Below are 16,947 nucleotides of genomic sequence, written 5' to 3'. Positions count from 1 at the left end.
TTTCTTTGCTTCATGGTTGTATTAAATGAATTAAATTAGATTTTGAAAAGTATTTTCCTCTGGCGAGCACCTAATTTTTATGCATATGAAGCTAGACCTGTGAGTAGGAATGTCACTTCATTTGAGAGCAGAAGTTTCAGGTGGATTCTCATCAGTAGCATGGGGTGATTCTTGTGCCTCAGTTTGCTTTCTACAACATTGCCTCCTGTGAGAGGATTCTGAAAATTTCCAAAATTATTAGTTAATGTTTGAAATGTACTGGGACTTAGGTCTGCCTTCTTCCAAAGGTGACTTGCATTTGTATATGTAAAGAGAAAAGCTAGTCTGGCATGGGGTAGATACTCAAACATCAATTTCCATAATGAATTAGGGCGTCTGAATGATATGGAGAACCAAGATAGAAAAAATCAAATTGCTGCTTGATTAGAAATGCAAAGTCAAGTGTCTTGGAGTCCAATTCTGGTACACTCATTCATAACCTCTGCATCCTGAGGACATCTTGCAATTTATTATGAGATATTTCTAAAAAATATGCCCTTGAAGAAACTGACCAAAGAAAATTCTCATGATAACATTTTAGAATAAAATAGTGTAGTTCATTGCATCCCTGAAGAACAGATTCCTAGAAATCTAAATACTATATCTGTATATATATATATATATATATATATATATATATATATTTGACTCAGATAAGTTAATTTGTACCACTTTGCCCTTACTTAACATTTTAAAGTCTATATTATCATATATTTTTCTCATAGGATGTAATCAACATCTATTTTCAGAAGAAAAATATCTAAGATGTCTTCAGAAAAGTCACGTGAATTGTCTAATAAACTAAGAAGTTAAAAATTAAAACCCAAGACTTCTAGTTCAAAATGCAATCTTCCTTTCATGCTAGGATATGTGCCTCCATTATGAAAAGAGAGGAAAAAATTGACCCAAACTTTACAACTAACTACATTGTCCAATATCATGCTAGTGATTTCAGTGGCTTAGGTTATTTCACTTAACCTTCAAACTGTGTGTCCATATCATCTCCATTTTACAAAGGAAAAAGATGGAAGCTCAAAGAAGTTTAAAGCATGTACAAAATCAGGTGGTAGAGTCAAACCCAGGACTCAAACAAAACTAGCGGTCAGACCCAGCGTCTAGTTGACTCTGGAATGGAAACCCTTTATGATATTTTCCATGTAATATGTGTATTGATATTTCCTTTGTTAAAAAATAAAAAATTATTAAACTCCTCAACAATACTTAAGTATTCTAATAGTCAATGAATATGTTATGGCTAAGAAAAAGGAAGGAGGAGGGTGTTGCATAAAGTAAAATAATAGAATTGTTTTCAGTTCATTTCTTTTTTGGATTTGTAGATGAGGTGAGGTCTTCCTGGTTTCGGCTATGCAGAAAATTCTAGCAAATAGTACCTCACAGTGGTGATTTCAGAGCAGTATTTATATTCGTCCTGTGCATTGGGCAGGGCTTTGTCATTTCATACATCATTTACAACTTGCTGCGGTGATTTGGGGGAGGGGGCAGGGCATGTATAATATTTTCACCTCCTTTAATTCAGCATTGGTCCAACTTTCGTCCCTTTTTTTTTTTTTTTTTTTTACTGAGTAGACAAGTTTTGTCTACTAATAAATCCGTCAGCACTTGAAATGAGAAGGATTTTTTTTTTTAGGTTAAGTTTGCAAGCCATGCATTTCTTTAAGAATTCATGCCCAGAATTTCAAAGAAGTACCTAAGTTAACAGAGTTTTGCATAGTGTATGAAGACAGTTACTAGCTCTTGGTTTACAATAAAATATTATCCATGAGGGCTTCCTTGGTGGTTCAGAGGGTAAAGAATCTGCCTGCAATAAATCTAACATAAAAGGTAAATCACATAAATAGCACTTTAAATTTTAGTATAGTTTAATATTAGAAAGAGTTAACTTAAAATATTTTGCTTTTAAGCTCGGGGACTTGCACACTATGGATTAGAAAATAAATCTTTTCTTTATTGATAGCCCCCTTTTTCTCTTTTACTGAATCTGAACTGGCATATTTGGAAAACAAGTTCTTGAGTTATTTTCTTAGAAAATCATCCTTATAGATATTCAGTACATAATAGGGACCTAAGTGAATTTCCACAGTAAAATTTTCTATACATTTTTCATGTTCTAATATGGACAAGCTCAATTAAGTATTTCTAATTTTTTAATTCTTAGTATATCTTCTGATGGATAACTGGATTTTGTTTGCTACATATTAGTTTATGGAAATAGTAAAGAAATTATTTAATGTTATGATGTAGGATTATAGCAAAAGACAAATTCTGACTATACATGAATAATCCAAACAGAGAAGACAAAGCATAAACCAAAATTTTAACATAAGATATGAAAGGTTAGTAATAGAGGGGGATAAAAGACACATTTTACTTTTCCCTAGGCTAAAATTACACTGCACTGAGACCAAAAAGAGACAAAAAGAGGAGGGAGAGAGAGGGGAGAGTAATGTAAATAAATTCAGAATGAAAAAAATAAAGACCTAAATGTAAGCATATATATCATAAATCAAATGTATGTCTGACATTAGTTCCAAATACACACGATAGTCTCCATTTCATAGAGATGGATAGACCTTTTTTTAAGAAAACTGTTATTATTCTGGGGCTTCCCTGGTGACTCAGAGGTAAAGAATCAGCCTACAATGCAGGAGATGTGGGTCTGATCCCTGGGTCAGGATCTGAAGGAGGAAATGGCGCTGTACTCCAGTATTCTTGCCTGGGAAATCTCATGGATAGAAGATCCCGGCAGGCTACAGTCAGTGGGATCACAAGAGTCTGACACAACTTAGTGACTAAACAACCAATAACATTATTATTTTGCTCATCACAAAGCAATTTCTGTCACTAAGTTGTGTCCTACTCCTTGTGACCCCATGGACTGCAGCATGCCAGTCTTTCCTTTCCCTCACTATCTTCTAAAGTTTGCTCCAATTCCTGTCCATTGAGTTGGTAATACCACCAAACCATCTAATTCTCTGCTGCCCCCTTCTCCTTTTGCCTTTAATCTTTCCTAACATCAGTCTTTTCCAATGAGTCGGCTCTTGACATCAGATGGCCAAAGTATTGGCGTGTCAGCTTCAGCATCAGTCATTCCATTGAATATTCAGGTTGATTTCCTCTAGGATTGACTAATTTGATCTCATTGCTGTCCAAGGGACTCTCAAGAGTCCACACAATTCAAAAGCATCAATTCTTTGGCATTCAGTCTTCTTTATGGTCCAACTCTCACATCTGTCCGTGACTACTGGAAAAATCATACCTTTGACTATATACACTTTTGTTGACAAAGTGATGAGTCTACTTTTTAATATGCTGCCTATGTTTGTCATAGCTTTTCTTCCAAGGAGGAAGCGTGGAAGAAAATTTCATGGTTGCGGTCACCATCTGCAGTGATTTTGGAGCCCAAGAAAATAAAATCTGTTACTGCTTCCACTTTTCCCCCTTCTATTTGCCATGAAGTGATGGAGTCAATTGCCATGATCTTAGTTTTTTGAATGTTGAGTTTTAAGCCAGCATTTTCACTTTCTTCTTCCACCCTCATTAAGGTGGATTTTAATTTAATTCCTCTTTGCTTTCTGCTATTAGGGTAGTATTTTCTGCATGTCTGAGGTTGTTGATTTCTTCTAGCGATCTTGATTCCAGCTGTGCTTCATCCATCCTGGCATTTTGCATGATGCACTCAACATATCAGTTAAATAAACAGGGTGGCAATATACAGCCTTGTCATACTACTTTCCCAATTTTAAACCAGTCAGTTGTTGCATGTAAGGTTCTAACTGTTGCTTCTTTACCTGCACACAGGTTTCTCAGGAGACAGGTAAGATGGACTGGTATTCCCATCACTTTAAGAATTTTCCAGAGTTTGTTGTGATCCATACAGTCAAAGGCTTTATCATAGTCAATGAAGCAGATGTTTTTATGGAATTCCCTTGCTTTATCTATGATCCTATAGATGTTGGCAATTTGATCTCTGGTTCCTCTGCATTTTCTAAACCCAGTTTGTACATCTGGAAGTGCTCAGTTCACATGCTTCTGAAGCTTGGCTTGAAGGATTTTAAGTATAACCTTGCCAGTATGTTAGTTGAGTGCAACTGGAAAGTAGTTTGAACTTTCTTTAGCATTGCCTTTTTTTCAAATTGGAATGAAAACTGACTTTTTCCAGTCCTGTGGCCACTGCTGAGTTTTTTGAATTTGCTGACATATTGAGTGCAGCACTTTTAACAGTATCATCTTTTAGGTTTTGAAATTTTAGCAGGAATTCTATCACCTTCACTAGCTTTGTTTGTAGTAATGCCTCCTAACCCCCACTTGACTTCACACCTCAGGATGTCTGACTCTAGGTGAAGGACCATGCCACTGTGGTTATGCAGGTCAGGGCTTCCCTGGTGACTCAGATGGTAAAGTGTCTGTCTGCCTGCAAGGTGGGAGACCCAGGTTCGATCCCAAGGGCAGGAAGATCCCTTGGAGAAGGAAATGGCAACCCACTCCAGTACTGTTGCCTGGAAAATTCCATGGATGGAGGTGCCTGGTAGACTATACAGTCCATGGTGTCGCAAAGAGTCAGACATGACTGGGCTACTTCACTTTCACTTTCCAAACCTTTTTTTTTACAGTTCTTCGGTGTATTCTTGCCAACTCTTCTTAATCTCTTCTGCCTCTGTTAGCTCCTTACCATTTTTGTCCTTTATTGTGCCTGTCAATGCATGACATGAACACTTGGTGTCTCTAATTTTCTTGAGGAGATCTCTAGTCCTTGCTATTCTATTATTTTCCTCTATTTCTTTGCATTGTTCATTGAAGAAGGCCTTGCTATCTCTCCTTGCCATTCTCTGCAACTATGCATTCAACCGAGTATATCTGTCTCTTTCTCTCTCACCTTTTGCTTCTCTTCTTTTCTCAGCTGTTTGTAAAGCTTTCTCAGACTACCACTTTGCCTTCCTGTATTTCCTTTTCTTTGGGATGGTTTTGGTCACTGCCCCCTGTACAATGTTACAAACCTCTGTCCATAGTTCATCAGGCACTCTGTTTACCAGACCTTGAATCTATTCGTCACCTCCACTGTACCATCATATGGGATTTGATTAGGTTGTACCTGAATGGACTAGTGGTTTTTCCTACTTTGTTTAATTTGTGCCTGAACTTTGCATTAAGGAGCTGATAATCTGAGCCACAGTCAGCTCGAGATCTTGCTTTTGCTGACTGTATAAAGCTTCTCCATCTTCAGCTGCAAAGATTATAATCAGCTGACTTCAGTATTGATCATTTGGTGATGTCTCTGGTGGCTCAGATGGTGAAGAAGCCGCCTGCAATGCGGGAGACCTGGATTCGATCCCTGGGTTGGGAAGATCCTCTGGAAGAGAGCATGGCAACCCACTCCAGTATTCTTGCCTGGAGAATCCCCATGGACAGAGGAGCCTGGTGGGCTACAGTCCATGAGATTGCAGAGTCAGACATGACTGAGTGACTAAGCACAGCACAGGTGATTAAATAAATTTATATAAAAATGTAGTGAAAATTCATTGGGGAAAGGATATCTTTTTAACATATAGTGCAGGAACAATGGGATATCTCCATGCAGAGTAAACCTTTCCTTATCTACACCTGACACATACATAAAAATTAATTTAAAATGAATCATAGACCTTAATATACAAGCTAAAAGAAAAAAAGCAAGGACTTCCCTGGTGGTGCAGTGGTTAAGAATCCACCTCTTAATACAGGGAATGCCAGTTCAATCCCTAGTGGGGGGATTAAGATTCTACATGCCATGGGCCGACTAAGCCTGCTAGCTGCAACTACTGAGCCCACGTGCTCTAGAGCCTGTGCTTCACAACACGAGAAGGCCCTGTGCCTGTGCCGCAACTGGAGAAATCTTGCACACCACAGCAAAGAGCCCCCGTGCTGCAAAAAAGACCCAGCACAGCCAGAAGAAGAATGAAAAAAGCAAATAAATAAGTAAGCAGATATACAACAGAAGAATTTTTTTTTCATCTTGGATGAGGCAAATATTTCTTAGAACACAGAAAGCATGAACTAATAAAAAAGAACATAAATGATACATAAGACTTTTTTCAAAATTAAAAACTGTCAAAGTTTTCGAAAGACACTATTAAGAAAATGAAAAGGCAAGTCTAGACTAGGAGAAGGTATTTGTAAAATAGATGTCTGACAAAGGACTTGTAGCCAAGTGTATATTCTTACAACTTAATAATAAAACCATTACAAATGAGCAAAAGAATTGTAAAGACATTTTACCAAAAATGATGGATGGCAAATAAGCACATGAAAAGATACTCATCATCATTTGTTATTAGGGAAATGCGAATTTAAACTAAAATGAGGTTCCACTGACTACCCACTGGGTTTCCCTGTGGCTCAAATGATAAAGAATCCGCCTGCAAGGCAGGAGACCTGGATTCAATCTCTAAGTTGGGAAGATCCCCTGGAGGGAGGGCGTGGCAACCCACTCCAGTATTCTTGCCTGGAGAATCCCCATGGACAAAGGAGCCTGGTGGGCTACAGTCCGTGGGGTCTCAAAGAGTCGGACACGACTGAGCGACTAAGCACAGAAAACCACCCACTAGAGGAGTTAAAATCAATAGGCCTGAGCGTAGGAAGAGCTGGGAAGGATGTGAAATAACTGGAACGTTCATCCATCATTGATGGGTACACGTTTGCAGCTTGAAAATCAGTTCAGCAGTGTCTCATAAAGTTAAAAAAGAAATATGTTCTAGCCTTCTTAATCTCATTTACCTGAGAGAAGGTCTATTCTGTAGGCACTGAAAGGTTGTTGAGATTGGAAACCTGGTGACTTGCTTTGTGAAGATCATCCTTTGAGCAATAACTAAGCTGAGTAAGAACAGAGGGATTTGAATATTGAGCATCACGAAATGTCAGTACTGCTTCTGGGGAGCTTTTGCTAAAATACAAATTCTGATTCAGGAGTTCTGAGCTGGAACTCAGATGTCAATATTTTATTTGGATAACATCCTGAAAAAAACAAGGGTTAAAGAAAATGGAATCAACCTGTAAGAAGACTAAGGAAATATCAATATGGAACACAGAAAGGTTATTAACTAGGATTAGCTGTAGGAATATAATACAAGAGTCAATCTTGGAAATTACTGAAAAGGTCTAACCAGTAGAAATTGATCACTAACCCAGAAGATAATATTCCTGAAGATGCTCCAGATGTTTGGACTCAGATTTGCTGAACAGTAATGATACCCCTCAGATGGAAACACAGGGAAGAACACATTTATTTTAAAAACTTGAGATCAGGCTGAGGTTGTACATTCAGAAGACTTGCAGATGGAAACCCTTTACCATGCTGATTCAGGAGGTAGGCAGAAATGAAGACCTTGGCATAACAAAAAGTGACTCTTGAAGTGATAGAATAACATCACCAGTAGAAAAAATGCTTTTAAGAAAGTGGTTTAGGAACATCCCTGGCAGACCAGTGGTTAAGACTCTGTGTTTACAACACAGGGAGAACAAGTTCAATCCCTGGTCAGGGAACTAAGATCACATGCCACATAGTGTGGCCACAAAATTTAAAAAAATAAATTAAAAAAAGAAAGTGGTTTACGGTCCCTTAGGGTCCACTTATCTACATTTTGAGTGAGCAGGGGATTATGAGTCAGCAACAGAAACTGAAAAGGTGGGTCAAGAAAAAGAAGAATAAATAGAAGAGTACTCTTTACAGTGAAATCCCATGAGGGTTTCACAGATAGGCACTGTAATTTTGTACATACCGGGAAAAAGCGGTTATGTGATTTTAGCCAAGGTCAAGGGGATAGTTTATATAAGCTGTCCAGATGTCAGGTGTCTTTCCTGGCTGAAAGCTCAATGTTCTTTGCTTTAGGGAATGCTAAACACATATCAAGAGGACTTCCCAGGTGGCTCAGTAGTAAAAGAATCTGCCTGTCAATGCAGGAGATGCAAGAGACCTGGGTTCGATCCCTGGGTCTTAAAGATCCCCTGGAGGAGGAAATGGCAACCCACTCCAGTATTCTTACCTGGAAAATTTCACGGACAGAAGAGCCTGGCGGGCTGCAGTCCATGGGATCACAGAGTCAGACGTGACTCAGCAGCAGCTGCCCCAAACACCAATCAGGGTGCTAATGTCGAGTAAACACTGTTGCCCCGTGAAGTCGTGGAGTGAAACCCATGGCTCTTCTGTCCCCTGCCTTGGCAGGTGGGTTCTTCACCATTAGTGCCACCAGGGAAGCCCTTGAAATAATTAAGGCGTTCTAATTTAAAAATTAATCAGACACAACTGAGCAACTGAACAACAACATTTAAAAATAAGCAGGATGCTTTTTATGTCATATGCATGACTACTAAAATGATAATTACTTGTTTATGGCATTTCGTATTGCCAGTGAGATTAGGCATGGCCTTGGATTTTTTCAGTGAATATAAGGAGATTCTAAAAGGAATGGGACTTTGCTTAATTTGTTGAGTCCTCTAGTTTAAAAGAGAGAGTTTAAATGAACATATTCTAAGTATTCATCCTGCATTAATATTCAGGAAGCTAGCAAATGTATCCCCAAGAGAAGTAATTTTTAGTAGTTTTGTACTTGCAGATAATTCTGTGTGTTACTTTGAAGGATACTTGTATGAGCATATGAATGGGGAAAACGGCAGAAAGGCAAGAAACCATTTTCTTTTCTTTCTCTCTCTTTTTTTTTTAATATAGAACAAATGAAATAGATCTGCCTTGGGTTCAGAGTTTATGCTTTTTTACTGTATATTTATGTTAATATTTTAAATGAATTATTTTGCCAACCCTTACAATAATATTTAGACAGCCTTTATTCTTTCATTTATTGTAGTGGGAGCTAGGTAAGAAAAGGAAAAAGGCCTTCAGAACTCTGAGTCAACAGGTAGCTCAGAGAGACATGGTCGCTTCCTTCCTTGAGTTTGACTTCACTGGTATTATCTCAAGGACAGCACCTGAGATAAAGCAATACAGCTATAACAGGATTGAGTGACTCCATTAATCTCTTCAAAGTAATTTATTTTGATGGTAAAACATCTGGGTCTATATTGGTCCACATGTAGCAAGTAACACTGGTCAAGAAAATTAAGATTTTTCCAGGTCACATGGAAATTGCAGTACAATATTTTTGCTATTGTGTAACAAAATTTGATTCTATGCTCAGGATCTGGGTGATCCAAAGAGTTTCCAAGGGAGTCAAATACATATTTCAGTATAGACACAAAGTAAAAGATCCATTTTTATTCTGTTTAAGATTTTTGAACATTATATTCAGCTATCCCCGCCCCCCCAAAAAAAAAAATTCTAGGTTTTTAAAACTCCAAGAATGTATACATTAGCTCCCATGTCATTGGTGCTAAATCAACCCAAATGAGATTTGAATAAATTGAGTAACTCTGTGTGTGCTACCATGGGAAGAAATAGTGGTGATTACAAGAACCATAGGAAACTTCATTGGGTGTGAATAGTATGCAGCTACATAGTAATTAGTGAGCATTATGGAGACTAGAGCTATAGTAGCAGAAGTCAAAGAAGTCAAGCTGTTTTGCTCTAAAAATAAATCAAAAGAATTTATTGAGACTATCAGGAGAGAAATAGTTTGGTTAAGTTGAGTGGAAGTGCATTCATGTTTTTAATATTTATTTATTTATTTTATGGTTTTTCCTTTTTTTCTTTTAAACTAATTAATTTATTTTACTTTACAATATTGTCTTGGTTTTGCCTACATTGACTTGAATTCACATTGACAGAGACATCCATGCTCTCTGAAAAATTACATAAACAGCATGTTTCCCATTTTGCTACAACTATACTGATTTGTACTTGTGTAGCCAACTTTTTCATCAGTTCTTTTTAGTAAAAAAAAAAAAAAAAAACAAAACCAAACTGCCTTTTTATTTTTAAAAATAAGAAAACTTATTTGTTATAAAATATTTTCCATCTGCTTATTCTTAAAATATTATCCTTTTTAAATCATATTTCTTGTCTACTTACCTTCAAAGTGCCTCCAATATGACTAACAGATTAAACGAGTGTTTAAACCCATCTGCTAAAATTTCTCAGGGAAGAGAGTTACATCCTCAGTTGTGGACACAACTAACTGTGAGAGCTGGTGGATGTTTGGAACACTTGGTGAGCTGGGGGTAGAGAAGAGGAAAATGGACAGAACCATCTAGGCTGACCGTCGTGGTGGGCGGTGTGGAATAAGGGGGAGAGATAACTGAATTTGTTAGAAAACCTTGCCTCTGTTCCATTCGTTCCAATCAACAGTCGGCCCTAGGACGAGTCACCACGCTTTTTTCTTAGTGTTTTTATCTTGTTAGTGAAGAGGTCCACTCAAGGTCCCTTCTAGCTCTAGAATTTCACAATCTGTTGCAAAGATGTAGCTATACAGATATGACTTAGTTTTATTAGGTGCACATGGTTTAACTGGTTTTCTGTAATTGCTGACACAACAGGGAAATTTAGAGACAATTTAGTAACAGTGATTGGGCATGGCACTGTAGACCACTCATTGAGTTGTTGTTGTCATTCAGCCATTCAGTCTAGGCCAACTCTTTGTGAACCCATGGACTGCGGCATGCCAGGCTTCCCTGTCCTTCCCCATCTTCCGGAGTTTGCTAAGATTCATGTCCATAGAGTTGATGATGCCATCCAACCATCTCATTCTCTGTCACCCCCTTCTCCTCCTGCTTTTTACAATCTTTCCCAGCATCAGGGTCTTTTCCAGTGAGTCAGCTCTTCACATCAGGTGGCCAGAGTATTGGAGGTTCAGCTTCAGCATCAGCCATTCCAATGAATAGTCAGGGTTGATTTACATTAGGATTGATTTAGAGAGCACCAATAAATGATTACCTTGAGTTATAGCATTGGTGAAGACAACATTTTAGCCAAGATCATCTCAGTAAATGATGTGTTCTTCAGCATGATGCTGTGGGTTAAGGGGCCCCTTCCCGACGGGTTACGAAGTATAAATACGTTAACAGTGTGAGTCAATGCTTGTGTTATTTCTCTGCTCTGAACAGATTGTTAGGCCACTTGCATGTTCAGTGTACTATAATACAGAAAATCAATGACTGCACCCTCCAGTATCTAACAGGGTGAAGCCATTAAACATTTCATCAGGAAAATGCAAAGTACAGCTGTAAAGTTCTTTATTGTTGGAAAGGCGTCATTACAGTAGTACTTACTTGGTATTTACCACCGGCTTGTAAAAATCTACCATGGCAAATTTCACGGTAACCTCGTTAACATTGAACATTACTGAAACCATTTGGTTGGGGAGACAGTTTAGAGGGTAATAATAGGGAATAAAAGCCAAATGTTTTCCTGAGGAAGACTGCCTGTGTCATCTCTACTTGTGAAATCTGTCCATGATGCTAAAAAGAATCAAGGTCTCCTGCCTCTATTTTTTCTTCTTTTTTTTTTTGCAAAGATATGTCATTCTTCAACTTTTAACTCTATTTAAAACACAAAATAAACATAGTCTGATAACATTGTCTTTAAAGGCATATTTGGAAATTACCTGAAAGACACAGCAGGTAGATGGTGTTCAAATGATAATCCCCAGTGAAATCCATCTCTAACGACAGGATCTGGAAAAAAAGAGAGGGGGGTCGAGGAGACAGATGGTGTTCAAAGTGTATATACAACCTCAGCATTAGCTTTAGAACTCAAGGCCTTGGCAGCAGCCTGAAAGCAAACTATTTTCCATTGATTGGTATGAATCACTTTCTCTCTCTGTTGCATGTACTTTTTCCACCATCCACACCGCTTAAGTGTCAGCAGATCTGCCACTGACCTTTCCATAGCTCTCTGCTGAGATGCCTACCATGGCGTTTCTAATCCTTGTCAATTTCTTTCCAGACAGAGCTTTTTGTACATGCCTTCAAGGATCAGCTGGTCAGAAGTGCCCTTTTAGCACTTTACACCGCCAGGCCGGGAGGTGTCCTGACGAAACCACCCTCTCCTAAGAGTGGCGCAGAGGAGAGCAGTTCCCAGGACCCACCCCTGCCGATGAGACGGCAGGACTCCATTCCACACCATTCAGACTATGATGAGGAGGAGTGGGTAAGTCTTTTATTTTTTTTTAAACTTAGCTTGCCTCCCCATGTTTAGTACTGTAAAACAGAGCATAAGTGTTAAGAAATCTCTCCTTTTCATCAAAACATGTCGGAAAGCAGTCATGATACAGATTGTGGGTAAATAGGTCATGGTTTTTTCCTTGGGGGCAAATTATAAATGAAAGTTTTAACCCAACCATATTTATTTGATGTGAAAATTTATTTGATATCAAATAGGTTATATATATATATATAAATATATATAAATATAATATAAATATATATAATATATAATAAAATATATATAAATATATATATAACCTATTTGATAGCAAATAAATATATATATGCATATATATATGTATATATATAAAACATATTTTGTTGTGATTGTTGCTGTTTAGTTGCTAAGTTGTGTCCAACTCCTTGTGACCCCATGGACTGTAGCCCACCAGGCTCTGGATTTCCCAGGCAAGAACACTGGAATGGGTTGTCATTTCCTTCTCCAGGGGATCTTCCCCACCCAGGAATTGAACCTGCATCTTCTGCATTGGCAAGCAGATCCTTTACCACTGAACTGCTACATTATATATGTTAATGTACATATAATATAGTCAAATAATAATTATCTCCAATAAATGTCATCAACGTGATAGCTTACAGAGAACCATGTCTGATTCCTGATCTCCAAAGAAGAAGATTTAGCTTCAGGACCAGGGACGAGGCTGGATCACTCAGGAACTTTTGTGTAGCAGAGTTTTATTAAAGTATAAAAAGCGACAGAGAAAGCTTTTGACATAGACATCAGACATCAGAAGGGGGACAGAGAATGGCCCCCTAGCTCGTCTTATTAAGGCCTTATATACTTTTTTCAGACCCACTCCCACAATATATACATCTTAAATTAACAAGATTAGAACCAACAATAGAAAGTTCTTACCAGACCCACTCCCATATTGTATATTTTAAGATGACAGAATTAGTCAGAAGGTTATTGTTAAGGAGAAACATGTCCTCGAGCAGGATACATTGTTATATTGACTAAGACAAAGCAACGTAGAAAAGAAAGTTTGTCCCTTTCTCCTTGAGAGTCCCAGACCCCTTTCTCCTTCTTCAGGGTTCTGAACCTCTTTCTCCTCCTTGGGAACCCTTGACTTCTTATGAACCTATGTAGGAATTGACTCTCTCAAAAGCAAGGATGCCACAATTGCAAGACTGTAATATTTTCCTTACTTATTAAGGAGATACAAACCATTAAAATTGTTTTTAGAAAAAGAGTCAGTAATCATCCATAATCCATGACTTGGATACAACAAGTATTTTCATTGGTGCAGTCCAGTGTGTTAGTTTTGGGCATACTTAAAAAGCATTAACATTTAAATAGCAGTGGACATAGAGATCTGTTAAGTTCTTTTGTTTATTGGGTTTGTTATTTAAAAAATGTTGCTCCAGGTGGCTCTAAAATTGGCAAAAGAAGGGCCACATGAAAGCATCTGAAAAAATAACTAGTAAAGGCAAATAAAGGTTTCCGAAGTGGCGCTAGTGGTAAAGAAACTGCCGGCCAATGCAGGAGTCACAAAAGACACGGGTTTGATCTCTGAGTTGTGAAGATCCTCTGGAGGAGGGCGTGGCAACCCACTCCAGTATTCTTGCCTGGAGAATCCCATGGACAGTGGAGCCTGGTGGGCTATGGTTCATAGGGTCACAAAGAGTCAGACACAACTGAAGCAGCTTAGCATGCAAGCACACACAAAGGCAAATAAAGCAAATAAGTCAACATGGTAATAGGAACCCTAGGTAGGCAGAATAAAACAGAAGAAAACCAAGGTTTCTCTCTCTGGGTGAGAGGGAACAGTGTGTTTCTCCTGAATCAATATATATTCCATTATCTAAGAACTTTCTGAAGTATATGCACACCACACACACACACACACACAGAAAGAAACTCCTTACTGTATCACATGCTTAACCAAGAAAATGCTCTTGTATGCTAACTGTATTAGGTGTTAAAGAGTTAATGATTATTTTCCCTGCCACTCTAAATTTAGAAGTGTTCAGGGAGTAAATTATTTGAAAGGCTCAGGTCGCTCAAAAAAATTGCTGTCTGCAGGGCTATGAAGTGATACCTGCTCTTTCTTTTGATGAAATTACTATCGCAGGAAAGACAGCACTGGGCTCCAAGAGGTAAATGCTGAATAAGTATTTGTTGTCACTGATTAAGATTACATTTCTCCCACTGAATCATTTTCAAAAGAGAAAATCTAGTATTTCTTCTTTTTACCTTCACCTTCTACTTCAATTTACTTACTGCTCTGAGACTGTTGGGGTCCTTTAATGGCCCGGAACCTTGTGATATGGAGTCGACAATAAGAAAGTGAAAGAGAGAAAGAGGCTGATATCCCTTGGTTTACCCAGAGGACCAATAAAGTCCTTGATACAGGACTTGCATCACTCACGAAGGCACCAGGCGCCCTCTCGAGGGGGTCTTAGAAGCCCGGGCAGAAAAGTGAGCACGATGGGTCTCCATGCTCCAGAGAGTCAGCCAGAAAAAGAGAGAGAGAGAGAGAGAGAGAGAAAGAGAGAGAAAGAGACAAAAAAGACCCGGGGACCTAAGCTCTGATGGAGCAAAGGTGCTTTAATGATTTTTCTATGAGTATATATAGGCTGCAGTGCAAGAAACTTCTTTCGGGAATGATAGAGATCAGAAAACCAAATGTACAGCAACCGTTACCAAGGGAACAAGGCGTAATGTTAGTCACAAGGTCGGGAGACAATCCATATCTCAAGAAAGGGGAAGGAGATTAAGCTGTTTTGTCCTAAGGAGAATGTTTACTAAAGGAGACTCATGCTTGCCTCACACAATGACCTCAGTCCCTGGGAGCAGCGTGCTGTTCCGCTTGAAGAGGGACAAAGGACTCATGAGAGACAGCATGTAGGAATCCTCCCGTCAAACATTCCCTGACAGAGATGTGCATACCTCGTAACCTCTCTGAAGTTCAGTTTTCTCCACTGTAAAGTGAAAATAACAGCACCTGTTCTGTATAGCTCTTCGTGTGGTCCAGAGATAGATGATTTGCCTGTGTGATAATGCCCCATGTCCTGCAAAGGCCCAGGCACATGAATTGTATTACTTTACTATTATTGCTGTATGTTATCTTTTTTAGATGTGTAAGTTATATATGATCCTCAGTATAAGGATCAATAATAGTCCTTGAGATAAGTGAGGAAATGGGATAGATCATAAATTTGGTTTATGGGACTTCCCTGGTGGTCCAGTGGTTAAGACTCTTTTCTCCCAATGCAGGGGACATGGATTCAATCCCTAGTCAGGGAACTGAGATCCCACATGCTACCCAGCATAACCAATAAATAAATTTTGATTGTGACTTTGAAAGAGTTTGAGTAGATATAGAATAGAACTTGTATTTCATGAAGTAAACTTACTGTTAACTCCAGACATTCTGGAGTATGAAGTCAAGCGGGCCTTAGAAAGCATCACTACAAACAAAGCTACTGGAAGTGATGGAATTCCAGTTGAGCTATTTCAAATCCTAAAAGATGATGCTGTGAAAGTGTTGCACTCAATATGCCAGGAAATTTGGAAAACTCAGCAGTGGCCACAGGACTAGAAAAGGACAGTCTTCATTCCAATCCCAAAGAAAGGCAATACCAAAGAATGTTTAAACTAACACACAATTGCACTCATCTCACACACTAGCAAAGTAATGTTCAAAATTCTCCAAGATAGACTTCAACAATCTGTGAACCGAGAACTTCCCAATGTTCAAGCTGGATTTAGAATGGGCAAAGGAACCAGAGATCAAGTTGCCAACACCCACTGGATCATAGAAAAAGTAAGAGAATTCCAGAAAAACATCTACTTCTGCTTTATTGACTATGCCAAGGCCTTTGACTGTGTGGGTCACAACAAACTGTGGAAAATTCTTTAAGAAATGGGAATACCAGACCACCTGACCTGTTTCCTGAGAAATCTGTATGCAGGCCAAGAAGCAACAGGTAGAACTGGACATGGAACAATGGACTGGTTCCAAATTGGGAAAGGAGTCCATCAAAGCTGATACTGTTACCTGCTTATTTAACTTCTATGCAGAGTGTATCATACAAAACACCAGATTGGATGAAACACAAGCTGGAATCAAGATTGCCAGGAGAAATATCAATAACCTCAGATATGCAGATGATGCCACCCTAAAGGCAGAGAGTGAAAAGGAACTAAAGAGCCTCTTGATGAAAGTAAAAGAAGAGAGTGAAAAAGCTGGCTTAAAACTCAACATTCAAAAAACTAAGATCATGGCATTTGGTCCCATCACTTCTTGTCAAATAGTTGGGGAAACAATGGAAACAGTGACAGACTTTATCACTTCAGATAGTGACTACAGCCATGAAATTAAAAGACACTTTCTCTTTGGAAGAAAAGCTATGATCAATGTAGACAGCATATTAAAAAGCAGAAACATTACTTTGTTGACAAAGGTGCCTATAGTCAAAACTATAGTTTTTCCAGTAGTCATGTATGGATATGAGAGTTGGACCATAAAGAAAGCTGAGTGCCAAAGAATTGATGCTTTTAAACTGTGGTGCTGGAGAAGACTCGAGAGTCCCTTGGACTGCAAGGAGATCCAACCAGTCAATCCTAAAGGAAATCAGACCAATGCTGAAGCTGAAGCACCAATGCTTTGGGGACCTGATGTGAAGAACTGACTCATTTGAAAATACTCTGGTGCTGGGAAAGATTGAAGGCAGGAGGAGAAGGGGAAGACTGGATGAGATGGTTGAATGGCATCACCGACTCGATGGACATGA

The 16,947-nt window shown here is 38.6% G+C and overlaps 1 protein-coding gene across 4 annotated transcripts in view; it reads left to right on the top strand.

The window, feature by feature from the left end:
* Positions 1 to 16,947, top strand: part of INPP4B (inositol polyphosphate-4-phosphatase type II B) — an 839,852-nt gene that overhangs the window by 693,645 nt on the left and 129,260 nt on the right. For all 4 annotated transcript variants that reach the window (XM_043902501.1, XM_043902500.1, XM_043902504.1 and 1 more), the window contains one exon: positions 11,927 to 12,130. In XM_043902501.1, coding sequence (XP_043758436.1) covers positions 11,927 to 12,130 — 204 coding nt within the window. The remainder of the gene's footprint in view (positions 1 to 11,926; positions 12,131 to 16,947) is intronic.

The sequence above is a fragment of the Cervus elaphus genome, chromosome 5 (assembly GCF_910594005.1).
Source record: "Cervus elaphus chromosome 5, mCerEla1.1, whole genome shotgun sequence".
Lineage (NCBI taxonomy): Eukaryota > Metazoa > Chordata > Mammalia > Artiodactyla > Cervidae > Cervus > Cervus elaphus.
The sequence above is the reverse complement of the archived record's forward strand: the minus strand, read 5'-3'. Positions and strand labels throughout refer to the sequence as shown.